This window comes from Oryza sativa, chromosome 11 (assembly GCF_034140825.1).
Source record: "Oryza sativa Japonica Group chromosome 11, ASM3414082v1".
In the NCBI taxonomy this organism is placed as follows: Eukaryota; Viridiplantae; Streptophyta; class Magnoliopsida; order Poales; family Poaceae; genus Oryza; species Oryza sativa.
In genome coordinates this window covers 2,991,745-3,016,470 of record NC_089045.1, presented here as the reverse complement: position 1 = coordinate 3,016,470, position 24,726 = coordinate 2,991,745, and the positions used below count along the sequence as shown (strand labels likewise).

Here is a 24,726-nt window from a genome sequence, read left to right as displayed (position 1 = left end):
AGAACTTAGAAGCCACACCCTAACCATCCTTCCTACAAATTTTGCCGTAGAAACAGGTAAAAGGAAACAGTCAATGATTTCATCTTCACACCACAAATTTGACACCTGAGACCTTTCCAACCTCTGTTCAGCAGAACAAGCTGAGGAAATTTTTATTTTTCATAAGGATTTGAACTCCACACAAATTCTTGTGTGGAAAAAGAGTATTGCCAGCTTTCAGAATCTGGTATAAAATCCCACCTTTTGGCCAACCCGGAAAAAAATAATCTAGTAAAAGCTTGGCTTTGTTTAATTCAGCGCAAAGTTTGGATTTTGGTTGAAATTGGAGATGATGTGACTGAAAAGTTGTGTGTATGACAGGTTGATGTGATGAAAAAGGACTGAAGTTTGGATCCAAATTTTGGATCTAAACACAGCCCTTCTCACCCTAAAGAATTCGACCTCTCCCAGGTTTCAAAGTTTTTTTTTTCTCAAAAGCGAAAGAAGGCTGCGCTTCATTTTATTAAGGAGAATTTACACAGGAGATACCGAAAGGACTGTCCCCCCCAAACATGTCACACAGGAGAGACTGAAATGGTTACAAAGTGACTAAAGTGAGGATTCCTCTTCTTCTGACAATTTGTATGAGAAAAAAGATTTGATCAAATCAATCGACATTTTCCTGGTTTCCCTACAAAAGAGTTCGTCTAAGCTTCATAGGTCCAAAAATTACTATTCATCACCTCTGTCACCTAGGTCTTTTTATTAAAAGTCATGTTATATAACCAATGGAAGTTATCAGGCATCAGCAGTAGTTTGCCTCCCTATCCATTTATCCACCCAGAACGAAGTTCTTTAACCATTGCCAACTGTTCTTACCGGCCACCAGAAAAAAAAATAGAACCATGCAAAAAGAAAAAGGAAACAAATAAACAATCATTTGATACATTCTGTGAGGAAAAATTCAGACAACCCAAGCAAAAAAAAAAAAAATCCTTTCAACATGTCAAGCTTTGGATTGAAATAAAAGGCATTTAAAAAAAATCCTTTCAACATGTCAAGCTTTGGATTGAAATAAAAGGCATTTATCTTCAGCCTGACAATGATGACAATGTAGTGTGTTGTGGTTGTGGATGTCCGAATATTCCACACAGTCAGTCTACCTTGTGGAATTCCAAGGTAGCCTCATAACTCTATTTCGAAGACCCAAACTGTAAACAAATGCAGATTCTTCACTGGGATTGCAAATCAGAACAAGATCTTAACAGCCGATAATAATTTGGCTACGCGAGCAACGGAGCAAGGCCACACCATCCGATCATCTGCAACAAACATGCAAGACTGCCATGCATCTTCTTCACCCTAATGATCAGGAAGTTTGGGACCCTGTTTTGAGGTGAGTAAATTGCAAAAACATGGATAAAATCCGACCAAAACTTGTTGATAGTTTTACAAGCTGGTGGCAGCATGTCCTAGCATACCAAAAAGAGATGAAGAGGAAGTTTAATAGCCTGGTAATTTACAAATATTGGAAGGAGAGGAATAGAAGAATCTTCCAAAAAGAAATCTGGATTTCTCAACATCCAAGAGGAGATCGAGCAGCATGAAAGACTAAACCAAGAAGAAATTAATCTAAACGAATGTCTGTAAAAAAAAACATATTAGTAAGGTAGTTGAAGTATATAAAGTCAGCTGTGACTACGATGGAACTGATGAAAGGGGCTGAAACTAATTGAGAAGAACACTAAATTGGCCATACATAGGGCATCATAGTCAGAACATTGAAGTACAATATTTTGAAAACATTTCTGTCACACACATATATAATACTAGTCAGATAGCAATAGGAATTAACTGCATCTTGCATATCCAAACTGATAAGAGAAGAAACAGAGTTTTCTTTAGAAAAGAAAAACGTTTATGACCAATACATGTGCTACTTAGACCTGAACTGTTTGAACAATTTCAATAGTAGTTCGAATCTGTCAATGGCATAGACAGCCTTTCGAACTATACCATCGACAATATAATTAATTCCTTCGTAGAAAGTTTCCATCAGCTTAAGGGTTATGCTTATATTTCTCTCAATGCTTGATGGTTCCTCCTGCCAACCTTGTACCGTCGTTTTTGTTTCTCATAAGTAACTATGTAGTTAGAGTACGGTGGGATGCGGGATTTCCATACCAGCACATCAAACTTGTCTTCAGCAGGAATATCAGCACCCAGTTTCAAATCTTGTGATGTTAGTTTTGGTAGCTCACTTCCAGGGCCAGCCACCCTAACATCGTAAACCAGGCAGCCTTGAACTTGAGCACCCACAAAGGCTACCCTGGTGAAATCAAGAGGGGCATTTCTTTCAAGAAGATCTTCAGGGTGTACACCAAAGGAAGACAAGTGCTTTTGTGCCACCTCTCTTATGCATAATAACATGCTCTGCCAGAACTGGGTGCTGGGATTAGCTCTTAATAGTCCACCTACTACGGTCGCACCAAGAAATCCTCCCCTCATCTCAGTAGCCAACTGCATACCCAGAGATGCTAGCTTTGGATGCTCATCAGGGTCCATACTTCCAAAGGCAAGCGCCTTGAAGTAGTACCAGTACTCTTCTTCAGACAGCCTCTTCAGCCTGATGGGTTGGGCTGTCCCAAACTTAAGAATGTCCTCTGTTGTACCTATCACTACAACCTTAATTCCAGTACCGGGCATATTCTGCAAATATGATTGAAATTTTGTCCAAGCTGCCTCATCCACATCCCAAATGAACTCAATAACAAACAAATATTTCCCTTGAGAAGCCTTGGAGTTAAGCGAGAGCTCTCCGGTCTTCAGATTGTCTTCTTTAAAGAAAAATATATGGGAGAAGCAGTTGCGCACCCTCTCATCCAGGCAAGCATGTTGCACAAGAGTTTTTTTCCCAATCCTTTGAGGGCCAATAATAGGAAGAATGCTAACATATGGATCATGAGGATCATTGCAAAGCAAGAAATTGATGACTTGCTCCTTCTCAATACGGCGACCAAACATACAGTTATCTATGTATAGATATGTACTGTAAGGCTGACGTGGTAGACGAGTCTGGCTACCAAGGAGAATGACAAATTCCCTCATATCTGCAATCTTAGTTTCTAAACCATCAACAACATCTTTCAGGTTTGTTTTGCTCTTGCTACCAAAGGCTACTGGTGTGCGTTTTCTTATGGCATCAGCAAAACGAAAGCGCTTGCGAGAGTTACAGGCAGACAAGGCAAATGACTGAATCTCATGACTCACCTCATCTTCGATGCTCTCTTCTTCGGAGGGTTGGAACTTGATCTTGTCGAGCATGTAGTATCCGAGGTAGAATCCCTCAATAAGTCCCTTTAGCTGCAGGAGCATTCCTTGATTTGTGATATGGCGCCTTTCTGCTTCCTCAACAACAGAGTGCATCCTCAGCAAGATGCGCTCCAGCCTTCTACGATCATCCTCCTTACAAGTATGGTTGTTGTAATTTTGCGCTAAAGAAGAGATGAACCGGCCGATAAGATCACTTGCCACAGCAGAAACCAGAAACTCCATGCTTACCAAGCTAAAGCTCTTCTTGAGTTCTTGGGAGCAAGTAGTCAAAATGGGACTTTTCAGAGCGAGAGAAGATCATAGAGGTGAAAAAGAAGCTAGCTATAAGAGTCAATGACAACTCAACAAAAAAATAGTAACAAGTGCTGAAGGCAGTTCACGCAAGCTGGCTCTATCTGAACCAGAATTTTCTCTTCAAAAATAAAGACTAAGCATTTCCAGATTTGCATGTTTATACTTTTCATTACTGGCTATAAAGCACATGCCGATTAGTAACAATTAGGAAGTATAGTATCATCACTTATGACAAATCATAATATATATATATATATATATATATATATATATAAACAAAACACATACAAACTATCCATATTTAATTTCAGCATATTTCTTAAATATACCATATTGCAAAAGTATGCTGCATGTAAAATAAAACCAAACAAATTTTGCTCATCAAATCTACTAATTTAAAAGTTACTGGCGATCAAAGTGAAAACAATACCAGTCAATGTTGACTAGTAGTTGGGAGCAGAGTATATGTTCCTTTGTCTATCTGACTATCTCCTTGTCTGCAAATAGAATAATGAGTGAGTCAGCAGCACATCATATAAACCGTTCAGTGCGTTTACAAATCAACTTGGTTCTGAAACCCTGGTCAAAAAAAAAAAAAAAAACTTGGTTCTGAAACAAGCATTATTCCTGGTTGTGTGCATTGACCACAGCATGGTTGTCACTCCAAATCTCCAATATAAAAAAGGTATCTGGCATGATTTGGAGAAGAATTCAGCCAAGCATTAAAAAAGTTGATCACTATGAGTAGGGGTGGAAGAGATATTACAAACCACCCTCCACACAAATTCTGCCAAAGAACAGGTAAAGAAGACAGTCAATGATTTCATCTGTCCCATAAATTTGACATCTTTGTCACCTTTCCAACCAGTACTAAGCAGAACAACGAGAGGAAAATTTTGATCAATCCACAATTTCTGACAAGTTTAGATGAGAACAAAGATCTATCAAATCAATCCACATTTTCTGGGTTTCTCCTACAAGAGTTCTTCTAAGCCTTGTTCTTCCAAAAGTTACAATTCATCACCTCTGCCATTTAGATCTTTTTGTTAGAAGTTATCTTATATAACCTAGGAAAGCTATCAGGCATCAGCAGGAGTTTGCTTCCGTATCCATTTATCCACCCAGAACAAAGTTCTTTACCTGTTGCCTATTGTTCTTACCAGCTATCAGAAAAAAATAGAGCCATGCAAAAAGAACTAGAAAATAATATTTGGATGCATTCTGTGAGGAGAATTCACATAACCCAGCAAGTGTGTGAACAATTGTCAAGATTTGGATTGAAATACAAAGCATTTATCTTCAGCCTGACGATGAGGCCTATGTAGTATGTTGTGGATGTCCAATGGGCAATATTCCACAAAATCAGTCTACCTTGTGGAATTCCAAGGTAGACTCAGAAGTCTTACTTGGATTGCAAATCAAAACATGATCTTGAAAAGCCGATAATTTGGACAACTGCAACTTGGATTGCAACCAACATGCATGGTAGGGCCACTGTTTTAAGGTGAGTCAATTGCAACATCATGGAGATAGCCCAGTCCGATCTTTTTTGACAATATCGTGAGCTTGGTGGCATGAAGCATTTCTTAGAGGAAATTCAAAGGCCTGGTAACTTACACATGTTGGAATATTTGGAAGGAGAGAAGTAGAAGAGTCTTCCAAAATGAATGCTGGATTTTGCAGGATGGCCTCTTCAAGATCAAAAAGGATATCAAGCCACAACAGATATCAGACCAGGAAGAAATTAATCTAAACGATTGTCCATAAAAAACATATCAATAGATAATTCAAATATAGAAAAGAAATCAGCAGCTGTGACTATGATGGAATTGATGAAAGCAACTGAAACTAATTCAGCAGTAACAGACATTGTTGTACAATAAATTGGTTGTACACAGGACATCATACTCTCAAAGTAGTTTCTTTTGAAAATGTTTCCGTCACACACATAATAGTTAGGGTGGCAATAATAATTAACTGTATTTTACATATCCAAACTAATAAGAGCAGATACAACAGCACTTTCTTTTAAAAAAGGAAACATCTATGAACACACAGTAGCGGCACATGCTACTTCGACCTGAACTGTTGGAATAATTTCAGTTGTAGTTAGAATCTGTCAATGCATACCCAGCCTTTTAAACAGTACTGTCCACATCTTAATTCCTTGGCAGATTTTTTCCTGTTAAATTAAGATTTCTGCTTATATTTTCTCAATGTTAGATGGTATTCCTCTTGCCAATCGTGTGTTGTGGTTTCCTTTTCTCAAACGTAACTATGTAATTACAATAGGGTGAAATGTTAGATCTCCATACCAGCGCATAAAACTTATCTTCAACAGGAATATCACCACCCAGTAGCATGTCTCATGACGTCAGCTTTGGTAGCTGACCTTCTGCAGGGGAAGCCACCCTAACATCATAAACTAGGAAACCTTGAACTTGACCATCCACAAAGGCTATCCTGCTGAAATCAACTGGGGTATTTCTTTCGAAAAGATAGTCAGGGTGTACACCAGAGGAAGACAAGTGCTTCTGTGCCACCTGCCCACCTCTCTTACGAATAATAAGATTCTCTGCCAGAATCGAGTGTTAGGATTAGTTCTTAATAGTTCGCCATATAAAGTTGCACCAAGAAATGATACATTCATCTCAGTAGCTAGCTTCTTATGAACCCTCAACATTCTACTCAATCAACAACCAGCACAAGGGGAAAACCAACAACTCCAGCTCAATTTCTCCAATACTTGGGGTCACAAGTAGCAGAATGGGAACAGGGATTGGGGATGAGAATTCTAGGCAAGGAATTAGAGAAAGTAGACTTGGAATTTAGAGAATAAAGAGTTGGAGAATCAGGAAGAGCATGAGGAGGAAGGAGGCTGCAGCCATCAGATTTTCTGTAAATTCATCGACGCTTCCTGCTGTGACGATTGGTCCTTTTTGTAGTGGCAAGCTTGACAATAGATTGGGCCTAATAGGCCTTCGCTTTACCTGCATTCCAACCTGGCCCACGTGCGTGACATAGCTGCATGGCCAGAGATGCTAGTTTTGGATGCTCATCAGGATCCATAATTCCAAAGGCAAGCGCCTTGAAGTAGTACCAGTCGTCTTCCTCAGACAGCCTCTTCACCCTAATGGGTTGGGTTGTCCCAAACTTAGGAACATCCTCTGTTCTACCAATGACTACAACCTAATTCCAGTACTGGCCATATTCTGCAAATATGATTGGAATTTTGTCCAAGCTGCCTCATCCACATCCCAACTTAATAACAAATAAATACTTCCCTTGAGAAGCCTTGGAGTTAAGCAAGAGCTCTCCAATCTTTAGATCATCTTCTTTGATGAAAAATATATGGGAGAAGCAGTTGCGCACCCTCTCATCCTGGCAAGCATGTTGCACAAGAGTTTTCTTTCCCATCCTCTGTGGGCCGATAATCTTAGCAAAGCAAGAAGTTGATGACTTATCTTTGTCAATACTGCGACCAAACATACATTTATCCGTAAATAGATATGTGCTATAAGGCTGACGAGGTAAACGAGGGTAGCTGCCAAGGAGCATGACAAATTCTCTCATATCTGTGATCTTAGTTTCTAAACAATCAACCATCTTTCAGGTTTGTTGTGCTCCTGCTACCAAAGGCTACTGGTATGTGTTTTCTTATGGCATCTGCAAAACGAAAGCGCTTGGCAGAATACAGGTAGACAAGGGAAATGACTGAATATCATGACTCACCTCATCTTTGATGCTCTCTTCTTCAGGGGGTTGGAACTTGATATTGTCAAGCATGTAGTATCCGAGGTAGAATCCCTCAGTAAGTCCCTTTAGCTGTAGGAGCATTCCTTGATTTGTGATGTGGCATCCATCTGCTTCCTCGACAACAGAGTGCATTCTTAGCAAGACGCGTTCCAGCCGTTTATGATCCTCCTCCTTACATGGTTGCTGTAATTTTGTGCTACCGAAGAGATGAACCAGCTGATAAGATCACCTGCCATAGCTGAAATCATAATCTCCATACTAAACCGAGCTCTGCTTGGGAACAAGTGGTCAAAATGGGAGTTTGCAAAGTGAGCCAGGCTTCTAGAGGTTACAAAGAAGTAGGCAAAGAGACCAAGACAAGTATACAAGAAATTAGTAACAAGTCCAAGTCCAGGAAGCAGTTCACACGAGATGGTTCATCTTGAACCAGACTCTTTCTCTTCAAAATGTAACACAAAACATTTCCACATACTTTCCTATGTAGTAGTAGACATGAATTTACATGCATTTAAGTAAAATAGTTTGTGCTCTTCCAAGAGGAAGATATTTTCAATGTGCTTACAAACTGTAAGCATTTGTAGTAAGGTTGTTCTAGCCGCCTTATCAAGAACGAAGGAATAACATAATGATGGAATTTTAATCATTCGATTAGTCAAAAGTGCTACTATACCAATACTACTATCCAGCCAAGAAAGATGAACATTGCCATTAGCCATGATCTTAATCCAGTGTTTGCGCGTAAAGGCATTTTCCTAGCACGGCATTGCACACAAGAGCGAGATATAGAGCTCCAAGGCATCAACTCACCGGGGCGCGCGGCGGGCGAGTGACCGGAGCGAACCTTGAATCCGGCGGCCTCCGACGGGAATCCCAGGGAACGCCGAGAAATCCAACCACCGCGCACGCCTCCTGCCAACCACCTTCCTCTCCGGCTATCCATCTCCTCCTCCGCCGCCGCCACCGCCGCCACCAGCTGCCTGCAACCTCACTGCTCGATCTCTCTCTCTACGTTTTCCTCTGATTTTTTACGACGATTTCCTCTTGACCTAGCACTCTATTGAAATTCTCCGGTGGCCATTGGATGAAAGTGAAACTTCGCCTCCGGCGCCGCCGCCTGCGCTGCATCCCGGCGACCGGCGGCGGCGGGATGACGGTTGACGGGGGAGCGGAGCGGGGCGGGGCCAAATGCAGCTTCGGAAATTTGTACAAAGTGTAGGGGCCTTTTCCGCAAAGCTCCGATAGGGGCCATTTTGTAAAATTCCATCCGCATGGAGGGGTATGTATGTAAATTATCATTTGTAAATGGTAAAGAAATCCATTTTAAAAAATCACAGGGTAACAAGAGTACCTTTAGAGCAGGTACAATAGGTGGCTATAAGCCAGCTATAAACATATTTTAAAGAGATAAATGAAGAGAGAGAAGAGCAGCGGGCTACAGATTTGTAGCCAGCTGCAGCACGGACTCCAAGACGTAATGTGTGTATGACAGGTGGGACCAGGTATTAATAGTATAGTAAGCAACTATTGTATGAATTGGCTATTACATTGGCTATAGACGATTTGGAGCTAGTAGTGGGCTGCACTATTGACCTTGCTCTTGTACAGTATGTTGTCTACATAGGGGGTTTTGAACTTTATGCCACTCTCGCTCTCCTACACCGATAATGTTTTATCAAATACCACCTTCCTAAAAATTTTTGATTATTTACCATCTAAATCCACTAAATTATTTTTATTGTGCCATTGTTGTGAACTAAGTCAACAAACCAAAGGATAAATGACCATTGCCCTTATCTTCCGTGAAAAGAGATTGAGGAGGAGCTTAGCCTCTGGGTGGAAATGGTTGCCCTCCCGTCATAGCCACTTCGAACGAGTTAAAGCCACACTAGCAACCCCCTCCCTTCTTCACCCCTCCGAACGAGCTAGAGATGGTGTATCCTCTGTGACTCTGTCGTCCTTGCCGCACCAGAGGTAATCGAGGATGAGCCACGTCTAGCTTAAAATGTCGATCTGGACGTTGACCGCCACGCTGCCAACTGATATGCTTTTGGTTGCAACACTGTGCCACTTTGAAGGCGCCATGCCCGTTTGCGACATCGCGTTGCCACCCAATATAGAGTCATCGGAGCTCAGTTCATAACCACTGGCCAACATGTGACGACGTCGTTCCTTCGTGGCTTCTCCTCCATGAATTGGGAAGAGGAAGAAGATAAGGGCACCTAGGTCATTTTTATCCATTCTGCTTAGTTTGCTGGCTAAAATGGCAAATTTGAAACAGCTTAGTCATCTTAGGTGGCAAATAATCAAAGTCTTTTGGAGGAGTGACATTTGAGAACATGCCATCCGGGAGAGTGGCATAAATTTTAAAAACCCGTATGTATAACACTAGTACTAGATCAACTTGTATTCACTTAGATGTGATACCTAACCTTATGTTTCATGTTGACGTTAACATTATGTCACTAAAATAGTTCGATTTGAGCTTCGTATATCGGCAAAACCTAACAGATATAACATGTTGTACCCCTCACATTTAAGGAGTGGGCAAGGAAGTCACCAAACCTCCTTGTCATTAGACTCGTCACACACTCATAACTCCTCATCGGCATGAGCATTGGCTCTCTCCTTCAATTGAGCCCCATCCCTCTTACAATTGTTGTTGCCTATATCAGAAGTACTATGTCACCAGATTCGACTTCTATTTCTTTTCTTTTTGTCATTGCCGACTGATGCTTAATCACATTGTTGCGCCCCTTCTTATCCTCTTCTTGATGCTAATTTACCGTCTTTCTTGCAATTTTTTCCATCGCTGTCCTAACTCAATATCGAGTTCCCAACCATATACAATGTCTAGCCAACATACATGGGGGCTACAATGACGGACATTGAGCTTGCTACTTACAAATACTACTTTTTTTCTCTTTCTTTTTTCTTTTCTTCGTTTTCTTTCACTTATTCATGATTATATCAAGGTATATCAAACAAAGAAAATTAGACGGAATTTCAGTTCTTCTCTTACGAACTTAAAGTTTTTTTTTTTTGACAATACAACTCAAAGTTGGTTTATCTAATGACATTCGTAATTATACTCCAATATAATATTATCCATATCATCAGTGTGGCACCTCTACTCGGATTGAGGTGTTTTCAGGCTTTTAGCCGTCCGTTTCACAGTGAACGACCGAGATCGATCGCTACAGTGATTCGTGAATTGTAATTATACACAATTGTAACTACGAGATTCCAGTCAAAAAAATTGTAAGCTATAATGAAAAAAAAATGCAAATCACTGTTTTCTATTGTAACAACAAACTCATTTTACTATGCGTCTCTACCTTTTTCTTCTACCCGACCCTCCACGAAGAGATGGGTTGGGAACCCATGAGAAAGAACACAGCCTTATACCTATCCAATACTTGTCGCCCTCCGCCTAGCTCCAACATATATTCATATGCTCTTTAACTTATTAATAACTCGTATCCAAAAATTAAATTTAAAATTTCTATTTTGAGCGTTGATTTTAAATTCGAATTTGATTTTAATTCTAGGGGTAGTATATTTGCCGGCTTTGAATTCCCGAATCCCGGCCGGACTCCGCCACCACCGCAATGCCGCGCCGCTCCGCCTCCCGGTACGCCGCCTACTGGGCCGCCGACGCGCTCGCCGGCGACGACGCCCTCGACTTCTCCCTCACCAAGGGTAGGGTTCATCACGCCGGGGTCCCCCTCCTCCTCCTCCGCGCTCGCCTCCTCAATTTCTTCCTCCTCTCACCACCTAGGGTTGTTGCGCAGCGCTGGTGGGCGTCTCGCCGGATTCCCTCACGGGCGCCCCCGAGGCCGTGCGGGAGCGCGTCGCGCTGCGGTGCCTCCAGGAGGTCGTCTCCCTCGCCTCCGATGGCGACTACGAGGCCACGCCGACGGCCGGAGGGGTGCTTAGTGTGGACGCCTCCCGCTCCTGCGAGGACTCGCTGCTTCAACTCATCCGAGAGGTATTCAGCGCGCACGATACGCGACCATGCGCACTCTTGTGGCTCTGATTTCTGACCTTCCTTGTTTCATCAAGTATTGGTTGATTTGATTACTGGAGGTTGGTTGCGATTTGTTCATCGGTTCATGTAGTAGACAAGCGATCCCCATTCCCTGTTGGTCGGTACATTGCTGGAGATAGTTATTGGTAGCTTGTTTATGGTGTCGGATGCGATTGTGCTGGTGTGGGGTTAGTCATTTCCAGCTTTGGTTATGTCTTTTTTTTTTTCAGATAAACAAGGTTGACATTAATAAATACCTGGGATTTTGTGTTAATTTCCTTCTTGATTCAAGAATCAAGAGATATACTACAATCGGAACTTGAATAAGTCATACAAACACATGCGTCATGATTGGGTTGGTAGATTGTCTTGCTTCAATTTCGTAATGGCAAGAGTACATATCCTTTCTGATTACACCTATACAATGCTTCTTGTTGTGTAAGCAGTAAATATCAATGGACATAGTTGGAATTATGGAAAAGATATTTTCTGAATTTACTTCTCAATAGTGCATCGATGATTTATATGTCACATTTTCCAGCAAGTACAGTTTATAATGGGCTTTAGTACGTTTTTTTTTTGTACAAAAATACGTGATCCTTCAATTTGACGTATTCCACTTCAATATTTGTTGGGCCCTCTAACCAATCACTTAATCCCTGATCCAATGTTTCAGATCAATACTAGATCTTGTTATTAATTTTTTTGTTTGCGTATTCTGTTGATATGAAACATGATGTTTTTCTTGTAACATTTCCATCTGTTGTGTTCCCTATGGATAAATTCTGCTTAAAAGGCACCTTGTGCCCTCTACCCATTGTGTTGATTACTGATCCAGTGTTCTAATTGTACAATATTGCTAGCCTAGACCCTGCTATACAATGAGCTCATGCATTCCAGTGATATGAAACATTGACATTCCTCTTTTAACTTCCAATCTTCTGTGTTCCCACCTATATTTGCCTATATCTAGAGTCTAATAAAATACCTCTAGGTTAATTCCCATCAGACTGTAAGTCTTTAAGGGTTGAGATACTATAAGACTATATCCCTATGAAGAATTTATGCTTAATCTCCAGGCTCTAACCAATGAGTTGTTTCACTGCTACATGTTCTAATTGCGCAACGTTGCTAGGCAAGATCAGTTATTTTCTGAGCTCATGCATTCTGGTGATATGAACATAATATTTCCTCTACCTTCACTCTAGTTATTGTTGCAAGTTATATATGCTTATTATTATGTCTCAAAAGATAATTGTTGCATCACCTTGCATATGGACTCCATAAATGCTAATATTTGTACAGGGACAAGGGAATGCCATCGTGCCATGTTAAATGTTATTTCTCACATGATTATGTGTGGCACTATGGTGCATCACCTTTTGAGATGATCTCCATGAATGCGTTAATTTGTGTAGTGAAGAGGCGATGCTGTGTTAAATATGTTTATTCATTCAGTTTTGAAGCTAGTGTGCTGCAATGTGCATATTATAAAGTCCTTCCTGATGTCCAGCTAATTTCAATGTTTACATAATGTAAAATTTTCAGATTGGTAGCTCAGGAAGCTTGGAGAAGGTTATGCTTCTGCCCTTTAGTCAAGATGTCCAGAAGTTTATATGTATAAAGAGACCTACATTACCTGAAACTTCTTTTGAACTGGTATGTTAAAATGCGACATTTCAGAACTGAAAAAAAGGACTTCTTTTGACATATTGTTGTGCTGCTTGTTTGTGTTCAGCTCAGAGAAGTTTACCCAGAGATCACACCTGTGGTCCTACCATCGCCAGTGGAGCAGAATGGCAATGATCAACATGACAATGTCAGCCATGATCTTGAAAATACAGAGAAGACTGGGTTCAATACAGATGGCGCTCAGCTTCAGCAAGATGATCTGGCAAATTTAGTCAACGAAAGTAACACAGGAAATCTTCAGAAGGATGCAATGGCAACTCCTGATTTTCACCAACCATGTACATCAGAAAATAGGTGTTTTGATCAGCCACAAGAAGATTCAATTAATGCAGTTGGTGTCAACATCAGGTCTCCAAAAGACAGTCCAACTAATGTAGATAGACACATACAAGTTGCAGCTGAGCCTTCTTTAGCTACTTCTGCAGATTTGCTGGGAAGTAATACAGGAACAATTTCTGAGCAGGACATGATAGATGATACAACCATGGTTCAATCGCAATCTCAAGGGGTCAAAAATCCTAATACACTTCATTATAATAATGGAGATGAACCACTTGTTGCCAGCATTCAGTCACCAAAGGATTCCATCCATGAAGGACTGACCATACAGGCAACTGTTTCTCCAGCTTTTGACAGAAGCAATGATGCTTTACCAGCAAGTACATCTGAAATAAGCCAGTTGCCTGAGTTTATTACTGCAAGGGATACAGTAATGAATTCAGAGCCACGTATCAACAAATCTCATCCAAATTCCCCGAAACATGACACTGTTGATAAAGCAAATCAAGATGTGGATTATGGCAGTGTTGGTATTCAGAAAGCTGCTGCTTTCCTATCTGAAGATCGCAATGGGGCTACTCAAGGAGAGAAATCTGAAATTAAAGATCCACCAGAAAATACTGCAGAACATACAAAAATGTTTGAACAAGAAAATAGTGTCGAGGCTCAGTTGGAAGTCGGTTGTTCCGACAAAGTTAATCAAGATATACAGGATGATGGCAACATCATGACAAAGAATATGGTCTGTGATGGGCTGAATGTGCAGACTGCTCCGGAACCTCATAGCTGCAGAATGGCCTTGCATAACAAAAATTTGGTGGCCAACCATTTGTCCGAGCAGAATATTGGAAGGAACACAACTGCTGTTGAGAAAGATTGCTGCAGTATTCCAACCTCTCCTCAGGTTGTTAATGACACAAGAGTGAAGCAACCTTCAAACAAGAGAACCATGGGGAATACTGTGGTAGAAACATCGCATGTGCATTCTTCAGATGATAGTCTCAGTGGCTTCGCAGCCACCGGTCTTCTGTCAATGGCTGACAAAATACCATTCTGTACTCAGGATCAAGATGCCAACGGTCCTGTTGAGGGCTTGTCAGAACAAGATTTGTGCATAAAGTGTGGTAAAGATGGCCAGTTGTTGAAATGCAGCAGCTGCTTGTTAGCGGCTCATGATACATGTTTTGGTTCATTAGCGACATTGGATGATTCTGGCCAGTTGTATTGTCCTGTATGCTTCTATACTAAAGCAACTGAAGCATATCAAAAGGCAAAGAAAACGTATTCTGAAGCAAGGAAAAACCTATCAGCTTTCCTTGGTAGAAAGCAATTAGCTGAGCAACATCAGCAAGCTGCAGTGGGGCAAAGAGCTGCCAACAACGAGGATCATTTGAATGGGTGTAACGATGCATCTAAAAGGAAAGATAATCATCAATCTGAAGGAAATAACCTTTCTCATAGGGATGAAGACCCTACCCGGAAGAGGAAGAAGCAGAAGACAAATGCTACTAGTGATGCTTGCGCTCAGGAAGTAGTCACTGAAAAGGTACCAGTTGTTCAGAATTCTGATGTTGCACCCATGAATAAGCATTCTGTACTCCAGAATAACAGAAAACAAGCTCAGGTTGCAGAGCACGAGCAGCCAGAGGAAAATGAAGAAGCTAGTGGAGAATCTGGTAATGACAATTCATTGCACAAAACAACACATTCATCTCAGACCAAATGCAGTCCTGCTGTAAATCAGAATGTTGACGCTGACAAAGAAAATGGCCTTGCAAGTTCTCAACAGTCAGAAGATTCTGATGAAATTGAAGCTACATCTTCTAATGACTCTACCAAGAAATCATCGCCTCCTTGGCGCAAGTTGAGACACCGCAAAGCAATATATCAGGATAAGGATACAGCAATGCCAAGTAATTCTAAGAAAGTACTTGGGAACCGTGATCAACATATGGCTTCACCATCAAGGAAAAGGAACTATGCATGTCCACCCAAGCGTTAGTAAGTGTTATTAATAACTAATAAGCTTCATAAGCACTTCTTTCTCCTGTTGTACTCCCATTTACTGCAGTCTGCACATAGCCAAAAGCATAGTAAACATAATTTATATGGGCACAAAAATGTTTGAGTTGTGGTTAATTTTGAACCAAATGACATTGAACACTCTGTCTGATTTATACATATGACAAATAAAACTGCACTATGAGAGAGTTGGTGGGATAGAACATTAAGTTTTAGTGCTCTCGCAAGTTACAACACAGTTTCCATGAATATTCATAGTTCATTGTCTTAGACTGATAGACAACATCATGCATCAGCCCATATGGTTTAAAAGGCCATTAGCTTTATCATGTAATAATACTGTATGATGGAAAGCAAATTTGTAGGAATCATTAATACCTAGAATTCATAGGAGTGTGAGCTCATGAAGTTATATTTACGATAGTGAAATCAGGCTGTACTTACATATGGTCCTGACATAGGTAATGCACGGTATTCTCTGTTGCGTGAAAATGCAAGTATTTACAACAAAAATGGAACCATCAACGGGAATTTCGACTCATTTTCCTTATAGGACTTCGGTGTTTGCTAGAATGGATACCTATTCAGATGCTTCATTTGTTGTGATTTTTTTTTTCACTGGAACTCTAAGAGTGTCGTACATGGTAGTACCAAGAATTTAAGCATGTCTTTTCTTGCAGCTCTAACCCTATTGTACCGGCTGGAAGGCGCACAAAGCTCTGTTGGACAGAAAAGGAGGAGATAACGTTGAGGGTGAGTGCACCTGATCTGAAAAAGTTGTTACCGGCACTGATGAATCTTGCACCATCTTCTGTTGCCTAGCTAGTAATGTGCATGGATGCACCTCTTGTATACTTACACTTCTCTCGTGTTCTATTCAGGAAGCAATGGCAAAATTTACCCCAAGGGACAATGGCCCAATTCCATGGGTCCAGATACTGGAGCACGGTAGGGACGTGTTCCACAGGACACGCCTCCCATCCGACCTGAGGGTCAAATGGAGGAACATGAAGAAGAAATCAGGCTCATGACAGTCTTAACAACCTACTAGTGCAGGCTGTGCAGCTTTTGTTCTGTGTATTCTAACCACTTACTCTTAGAGCCCATTGTGTGTGTCATCACCATCTTGTAAGGTTGTAAATTCTCGTTTTCGAGAAAAAAAAAGTAAGGTTGTAAATTCTCCTTGATGTGTAGAACACTTCAATTTTATCGTTCTTTCTTGGTATGTAGAACAGTTCAGTGAACTTAGTTTGATGTCCCGAGTTCAACACATCTATTTTCTGCAGATGGCTCCCTTCTGTTAAATGTTAATGAAGGCGAATAGGTGCAATGCAGAAGTGAAGATGGAAATTTTTGTGTTCATATGGACAAAATGTTCAGGACAAATGATCAATAGGGAGAACAGCAATGTTCAGACAGTTAAGAGAGAGAGAGGGGTGGGGGGAGGGATGTTTGATGTTTAACTACAATCACAAATTTACAAAGGCTCAATGATGGACAGGGTCCAAAACGAGACGGCGATCTAGGCCTACACAAGGATAAGAGCCAGCACCAAATATATGTTATTTATTTGATCGAAGCAAATATCAGACTATTACATAATATATTAGAGAATTTCACGGACTAATTTGTAAAATTAGTGGTTGTGATACTGTGCTTTTTGTTAAACAACTGTATCATTCATACATCAGCTATATTTTGTATGGTACAGTCTGAGCTGCTCCTAGTAGGGAGCTAGCATTTTTAAACTCGACCATAGTTATAACTTATCATAAGGAGTTTATAAATTTTAATTTCATACAAAATTCACAGAGTGATCAGTTCAATCAAAAGAATTATGTGAAGCTTGTCACTTGTAACCCTGCTTCCACTACAAAACTATTTTGAGTTCCTAGAGTCAATATCATGTGCGGGAAAACTGTTTATAGTTCCTAGAGTCTGCTCACAATAGTGCACCAGAATCTCCACACTATCAGATAACTCCGCATTCTGTTACGGTTAGTACCCAATGGCTTTAGCTTTCTCCAACAAATTCTCCAAAAGTTGATAGAACCAACTCAGTTGCTGAAGGATGAGCTCTATCGTTAGCTCTGAAGAAATCTTTGATCGTAATACAGCAGCAATCCCTAAGAATCCCAGCATCTTCATGTTTCATCAGTTTTCGTACTCTTGCCACATTCTGTCTTCTTTGTGGAAATGTGCACGTTCAACAGCAGGATGGATATAAGTTTCAATCCCTTTTGGCTTGAACTCAAGCAGCTTGTCAGCAGCATAGAAGGCAAGTACAACAATTCCATGACTCCCGCATCCAGCAGCCAAACTTGACCAGATGACCTTATTTGGCTCTTGGGCAACAAAACAAAAACTAGGACAACAAATGAAAGAAAACTAGTAAAAAATCCGTGGCAGTAAGCAAAATAGTTCATACAAGTCAACAAGAAATTAGTACTAACAAACTGGAGTTTTCAAAGTGAGAGGGGATCATTGAGGTAACAAATTTGTAAATATTTCTTAAATACACCATATTAATAAAGTATGTTGCATGTAAAATATAACCATATACAACTTTTGTTCATCAAAATGTACTAATTTAAAAGTGATTGGTGATCAAACCAAAAATAATACCAATCAACATCGACAAGTATTTGGGAGCAGAGTATAAAGTTTGTTGGGCTTTTGGGAGCAGAGTATAAAGTTTGTTGGGCTTGTGTGTGGAGTTAACAGTGTTTGTATGTGTTTCAGCCCAGTTGGCACATATAAAAAGGATGTATGCTCAGAGGAGAATAGACAAAGGATCTAGAGAGTTCCATATAAATTTCCCAAACACCACATGGTATTAGAATAACAGACCTCTCAAATCATTTTTCCCTAAGGAGATATAGTAGACCATTAACAAACTTATCTTCTTGACTACAAAGTCATACAACAACACAAAGAGAAAATGCCCATAAAAGCACCAGAATCTCCTCTGGTTTCACACAGGAATCCAAACAGACACCGAGATCAAGGGCCTAGATTTCCAGCACAAAGCAAGCCTTCCCTTCTCACACACAACCCCAAACACCCTGTTGAACAGCCCAACTAGCATCCTGGCCTGAGCTATGTTGCAAGCACTCAACTCACAAGCCATAAACCCTTCCAAAACCTCAGAAGCATTGGCCTCAACTCTCACTGACCCATACTTCACCACAAAATCCTGTATCCTTGGCCCCAGCAACTCCATCTCCACAAGTCTCAGGCATGGTTCATAACTACTACCAATGAAGCAACTCGCCATTGACTCGAACACCGTGGTGAAGTGATGCAATGCCTCGAAGAAGAACTCGACAAAGGAGGCACTAGATGGAGATACCCCTCTTCCAATTCTAACTAGGTCCTCTTCTATGGTGACCACTAGCTTAGGCTGTAGCTTCTTGACACAGACAAGCAGTAAACTCTGCAATGTGCTTAGTGACTTGTAATACATACTTGTTGTATCACATGAGACAATCACTGAGCCTTTACAGTCCTCGAAGAAGGCATGCAGTTCATCCTCATTGTGAACACAGATGGAATTGTATTGAAATGGAAGTTCCAAAGAGTCGGCAAACTCCGATAACAGCCGTACAACTGTGTCATGAGTGCTAGCGTGACAGTCAGCATATGTTGTGATAGCTGTTAGTCTGAAGGACTTACCGCCACAGCGAGCAAGGTCCGACATGAGTGATGACCACTGGATGCCCTCGCCGATGTTCAAGTCGACGACATGGACATCCATGTCACCAATGATGGCATCTAGGATGGCCTGATTGGTAGTGAAGTGTGCAAACTTAACAAATGGTGATAGCTCTTGTATGATCTGGTGCACCAACATGTTACCAGATGGAAGTGGCTCTGGCTGATAACACCCAGTGGATGCACTGGACATCCGGGAACGCAGACCTTGGTCAAAGTGGTATGCCAATCGATCGAAAGAACTGGCTGCTCCATTTTCAGGTATCCCAGACAGGAAGTCATCAAGCCTCGAGAATGCTACTGATGCAAGGATTGAATCTCCTGCCTCGACCGCCTCTGCACCAGCAAGGAGGAGGTCGCTTAAACTGTCCTCCTCCAAGAGCTCCTCTTGGATTGCTGCCAAGTTGACACTCTCTTGGCCAAAAATTCTATCATCACAATTAATAGACACATCAACATCAGGAGCATCATGTTGATGCAACTCATTAGAATCTAGCACCATGGTGTCAAGTAAATCAAGGTCCTCTTGTTGATCAGAACAAGGATCAACATGGAGAGCTGCTTGAGAAGACCATATGAAATACCCACTCTCTTCGTGTGCAGGGAAGGAGAGAAGAGGGGAACAAGGATATGACATAGTCTCCATTCAGTTGTTGTCTACCATAACAAGTTGCCTTTGTCTGTGTGCTTCAGCATGGACAATTGGACATATATATACACAATGAGGAGGCAAGGGGAATGGATAAACGTAGAGAAGAAAAGACAGAGTGATGGGTGAGCCTTCAAGGCCAATGCAAGCTAAAATGTCTTGGTCTCAGATCCCATAATAACATGGATCAAGCTGAAGGAAGATATAAAACGACAAGTATACGGCATGCATTGTCATTTTTTGTTGGCCTAGCAGATGAAGCAGAACGACCAGAGAATGCACTGAAGGTATATTCCAAGAGTGCTTCTTTCTGCGTGTCAGCATCTATTCAGTTATTGGACTATATGCATATAAAAAGAATACCATGTGGTGTTGCCCACTTGCCCTGAAGTACCTATAGCTTGTAGTCATACATCAATAAGCCAATGACAATGAAAAAAAATGCAAATATAAACTACATGCTTGGAGGAAAAACATATGTTTGATCTTTAATTTGGTGGACAATAACTCAATTCCTACATATCTTGGTTGTGTATGAAGAGTCCGTTTCAGTCTGATCAGAACAATGTTAAGATTTCAACTTTATTATGACCAGCAAAAGCGCAGTTAGTTTTCATTTGCTAATGTGGTTAATTTTATTAATGCTAAAAAAAACATGACATAGACTTGCTTCCAAGCTCAATTCAGTCATAAAGCGCTGTTATAAGGTGGTACTATATTACTGTCAGATTCCTAATGTAGTCAATGGACTAATGGAGTTGTGCTAGTTCTGCCAAAACATTAATAATTTATTAGATGATAGAGTGGAGTTGAAAGAGGACAATACAGATTGTTTCAAGTAGTGAAGTTGTTGCAAAGCAAACACAGAAAACATGTGTGGGTCAAGCATATTTCTTGGTTTTAAGCTACCTATTGCTGCTATCTGAACATTTTTTAGAGTTGGTTCCAGAAGATGGCAATGTCCGGTACTTCATATACAAATGGCTGGAGCAGCAGTAGAGATGGGGCACAATGAGGTACTGCTTGGAACTATGTTCCAGTGAGAAAAAAAATTACTAAGAATTGCTCTAATTGAAGGCATCTGGTAGTTAAGGAGAGAATCTCGCAGTGACAGTACAAGACAAACGCAATAGAACAAATGAACAACTGTTGTTTTCTGTTCTGTAGAAAAAATAGCTTGGTGTGTCTCACTGTCTCGTAATCCCCAACTAGTCTTTTAAGTCACTTAAAAGTATTATATCCTGGTCTATCAATATAGAGTTTCTAAAGTATTAGAAGATACATGGCATGCTACAAAACGTGAATCACAAAATGAACTACGAAGGAGCACATGGAAAGTTTATAATACTAGGTAGAAGATACAGGTGTCAGAAATTAGACAGATCGGCTAGAATAATGCAATTTTCATATGTATTATATTATGCCTTAACTAGAGAAAATAAGTGTAGTTCTACAACAAAAGGTTATCCTCTTTCAGAAAGTGTTCAGTATTTCTAGGCGAGAAGCCGTTTATTTGTAAGTTGTTCTGCTACTTCAATAACTAGATTGTCAAGTTACTAGTTACAATTACATAAGCCTTGGTTTGTCTACACATTATTCTAGGGAGCATGAGATTACAGGATGACCCTGTGAATGACAGTGTAACAGTAGTAAAAGTAAATGAAATATTATTTTTTCGGAATATGCAAAGTACGTATCTTTGTATTAAGATTGAGGGTAAGGCCTTACACAAGAGCATCTCAATTATGTACAAAAAGGATCAAAAGAAAAAAATAAAAAAATAATAAAAAGGGGTGCTAAAGGCAATGTCTATCAAGTGAAGGAAATAATAAGATAATAGTTTGAAGTTCAAGCAAGAGTGAAGATTATAGCACCAGGGCAAAGAAAAGGAGAAAGTTTCAGCATTATGCCCTATCCACTCGACAAGCCAATCTATCTTCTAGGTAAATGGTGATTTGAGGCTTGTCTAGATTAAAGAGAAATTCACTGTCAACTCTGCTGAACACTTGTTAGCAGTTTCACATCCTACTACTTAGAGCATCAAAAACTTCTGATCAATTAAACCGAAACACATCACAATCCAAGGATGGCAAGGCATGGTCAACTGATTTGTCTATTAAGATCTCCAAAAAAAAAAAAATTCTTGTTTCAGAATTCAGTAGACTGGATATAACTGAAAGACGGGACTAGAAAGGCGGCAGAAAATAATAGTCTAACAAATGCAAGAGTACATTGAACTTTCAAAAGGTACCGAAGAACATCTCAATCACTTGCAAAGCCTAGGTACCTAACTACTGAAAACAAAAGGACTGGTGACCTAAGGTCCAAGTCATACTCCAAAGTCCAAATTTCCAGATAAAATATTTGCCCATTTCAGCTAATGCTGTGGGGGAGTTAGGGAAGCTGAATCATGCCATCATGTAGGCCCCATTCTAGAGAAAGCTTACCTGGTAGTGCTGAAGATTTTTTTTGCCATTTGCATCCAGTAAACATAAAAGCAGCTGTGGTGTTGGATACTTGGATCGATACTGCAGTCCACCGAAGACGAATAAACGTTTGGTTTGATAAGTGTAGTGTTGAAATTGAATTGCGGGACCCATATTGAAAAAAAATCCCCCAATCACTACGTTTTGCCTTGCCTGTATGTGCCAACTGCTACAGGCAACAAACAATTCCTTACTCGGTTGGTTCGACCACAGTTTAGACTTCGATTTTTCCTCTGACATGCATGCACCGACTTTCACAGTGTAGTATGGTTCATTTTTATGCACTGAAATCGATTTAAGCCTTACACTGGAGTTGCTCTAACCTCTTTGCTTGAAATTACATGTTTGCTTATGTTCCTATTATACCTCTTCCATTCTTCCCTGGATCAATCAAACAAAATAAAATAAACTATGTATGTGAAACATGATCCACTTAAAAACCCCATGATTTGAGATATGCTCATTGGCATGGTTTTCCTGAATTAATCGCATCGAAACAAGGAAAATTGAGAGGACCCAACAAGAGATAGGTTAGGTTCTTGGATGCAATTTTCCCCCTTAAAAACTTCTGTGGCGAGATTATGCTCAATCCCTTGGGATTGATTGGGAAATAAACTAAACAAAAAATCCCACATCCGAAGAGACTGCTTACCCAACCAATCACACCTAAGTCCTAGCCAACTATCCCGGACAGAAATGCGTGTACACCGATAAAACAAACAATTGTACCAACGTGGGCGAGCAACTGACTTGCTTTCCACCTCTCATGTGCGGGCCGCAGGGAGAAGTTTAGGGTTAATTAGGTTGGTTGGCTTTACCTGAATCGACGGAGGCGCGCGGCGGCGGCGGCATTCCTCGGCCCGTGCGCTGCTCCGGCTGGGTGCGCGCCGGAGGCGGAGATGGTGGCGACCCGACCCGAGCCCCAGCTCCGGCCTGCTTGGGGGAGATGGAGATGGAGGGAGAGAAATGCACGGTGCTTTTTGTCACTGACACGTGGGGCTCAGAGATTATCGGGCCCATATATAAAAACAAAGTCACACGTCTCAAGGATTATCGGGCTCATATGTAAATGATAAAATCACGTGACTTTAACTAAAGAAGACCATGATCAGGAGAGAAATGGTTCTATCATGCAATTTAGACACTATCGCATGTTTTCTCACATATGTATTGCACACATCAACTTAAAATATCATTAAAATTATACATTTTTATTAATCTACATCTATTTATAAAGTCTCGTCTTCAAATTCATTACATTGGGAAAAAAACCAAAACTTTAACATATTTATCCTCTCAAAATTGTTAGAATTTTTATCTTTTTTTACGATGAAAATATAAATGAATTTATGGTTAAAACTTTAAACATAAGTGTACATTTTTTTCTAGATATTTTGATAAAATCTATTAGTCGGTGCGCACGGTGTGTATACGAGAAAGTTTGTATGCATAGGATATGTTGCTAATCATCAAACATCTAACGATCCCTGATATTTTTAAAACGAAATATTTGCTCCACGCTTTGGAAAATAAGATTTTAAAAATAATAATAACTAGCATGGTGACCCGCGCAGATTGCGCTGCTAGTATTATTATATTTTCTCTCATATAATAGCATATATGTTTTCTTATTATAATATTCAAATATATTAAAATGACAACATAATTTTAAATTTTATAATAACTTTACAAAACTACTAATGTGTAATATTCATATTATATTTTATATACATGTTAGTTATTAATTATTTTTAATATCAAATTTTAGTTATTTGTAAATTATATATATTCCTATATGGACTATATGGACTTTAGACTCGTCTTTTAATATTTCTTTTTTTTTAATTCCGAATTTTCTGTAAATTATATTTCTATATATACTCTATACTCTTCTTCCAATATTATTTATTTTTATTTCTGAATTTTCATATTATATTTTATATAAGTGTCAGTTATTAATTATTTTTAATATCAAATTTTAGTTATTTGTAAATTATATATATTCCTATATGGACTCTAGACTCATCTTTTAATATTTATTTTTTTAATTCCGAATTTTATGTAAATTGTATTTCTATATAGACTCTATGCTCTTCTTCCAATATTATTTATTTTTATTTCTGAATTTTTATTATTTCTAATTGTATTTCTATGTGGACTCTAAACTCATCTTTCAATATTCTTTAATTTTTAATTTCGAATTTCAGTTACTTCTAAATTGTATTCCTATATTGACCTTAAACTCTTCTTCTCATGTTTTTCTTAATTTCGAATTTTAGTTATTTATAAATTATATTTTTATACGGACTCTAAACTCTACTTTTAATTTTATTGTGTTTATTCCAAAATTTAGTTAGTTTTAAATTCCTAGATGGACTCTATACTCTATTTCTAATATTCCTTATTTTTTAATTCCGAATTTCTTTTTTTTTCTTAATTGTATTTCTATATGGACTCTATACTCTACTTCTAATATTCCTTATTTTTAATTCCGA

At 39.7% G+C, this 24,726-nt stretch overlaps 3 protein-coding genes and 1 pseudogene across 6 annotated transcripts; 1 reads left to right on the top strand and 3 right to left on the bottom strand.

Annotated features, from left to right (window-relative positions):
- Positions 1 to 1,805: 1,805 nt before the first annotated feature.
- On the bottom strand, positions 1,806 to 8,581 carry LOC9267703 (disease resistance protein RGA2). 3 transcript variants are annotated; one of them, XM_015761617.3, is made up of 3 exons: positions 8,170 to 8,581; positions 4,037 to 4,103; positions 1,806 to 3,563 (listed from the first exon to the last, which is right to left on the bottom strand). In XM_015761617.3, the coding sequence occupies exon 3, from the start codon at positions 3,532 to 3,534 to the stop codon at positions 2,053 to 2,055; it is 1,482 nt and encodes a 493-aa protein (XP_015617103.1). In that variant the 5' UTR covers positions 3,535 to 3,563; positions 4,037 to 4,103; positions 8,170 to 8,581; the 3' UTR covers positions 1,806 to 2,052. The 3 variants fall into 3 exon arrangements, with proteins under 3 accessions (XP_015617103.1, XP_015617101.1, XP_025877050.1); XM_015761615.3 differs by lacking the exon at positions 8,170 to 8,581 and adding an exon at positions 7,339 to 7,466; XM_026021265.2 differs by lacking the exon at positions 8,170 to 8,581 and adding an exon at positions 7,339 to 7,466 and having other exon boundaries at positions 1,806 to 4,103.
- On the bottom strand, positions 5,526 to 8,176 carry LOC107279518 (putative disease resistance protein RGA3; annotated as a pseudogene).
- A 2,366-nt stretch (positions 8,582 to 10,947) lies between the features above and the next one.
- LOC4349851 (uncharacterized) lies at positions 10,948 to 16,667 on the top strand. The gene is made up of 6 exons (XM_015761613.3): positions 10,948 to 11,061; positions 11,154 to 11,350; positions 12,938 to 13,048; positions 13,128 to 15,361; positions 16,063 to 16,135; positions 16,264 to 16,667. Exons 1-6 carry the CDS (start codon positions 10,971 to 10,973, stop codon positions 16,411 to 16,413), a joined length of 2,856 nt encoding a protein of 951 aa, XP_015617099.1. The 5' UTR covers positions 10,948 to 10,970; the 3' UTR covers positions 16,414 to 16,667.
- Positions 16,668 to 17,138: 471 nt separating this feature from the next.
- Positions 17,139 to 23,224, bottom strand: LOC9268651 (protein NODULATION SIGNALING PATHWAY 2). Of its 2 annotated transcripts, none has more exons than XR_010737335.1 (2): positions 23,050 to 23,224; positions 17,139 to 17,747 (listed from the first exon to the last, which is right to left on the bottom strand). XR_010737335.1 is itself a non-coding variant. In XM_015761618.3 (2 exons), exon 2 carries the CDS (start codon positions 19,740 to 19,742, stop codon positions 18,357 to 18,359), a length of 1,386 nt encoding a protein of 461 aa, XP_015617104.1. In that variant the 5' UTR covers positions 19,743 to 22,273; positions 23,050 to 23,224; the 3' UTR covers positions 18,167 to 18,356. The 2 variants fall into 2 exon arrangements, 1 of the variants encoding a protein (XP_015617104.1); XM_015761618.3 differs by lacking the exon at positions 17,139 to 17,747 and adding an exon at positions 18,167 to 22,273.
- Positions 23,225 to 24,726: the final 1,502 nt, after the last annotated feature.

Coding starts and splice junctions, on each gene's coding strand:
- LOC9267703 (XM_015761617.3), bottom strand. CDS start 3,534: ATGGAGTTTCTGGTTTCTGCTGTGGCAAGTGATCTTATCGGCCGGTTC.
- LOC4349851 (XM_015761613.3), top strand. CDS start 10,971: ATGCCGCGCCGCTCCGCCTCCCGGTACGCCGCCTACTGGGCCGCCGAC. Junction 13,049..13,127: donor CTGAAACTTCTTTTGAACTG/GTATGTTAAAAT, acceptor GTTTGTGTTCAG/CTCAGAGAAGTTTACCCAGA. Junction 16,136..16,263: donor AGGAGGAGATAACGTTGAGG/GTGAGTGCACCT, acceptor TGTTCTATTCAG/GAAGCAATGGCAAAATTTAC.
- LOC9268651 (XM_015761618.3), bottom strand. CDS start 19,742: ATGGAGACTATGTCATATCCTTGTTCCCCTCTTCTCTCCTTCCCTGCA.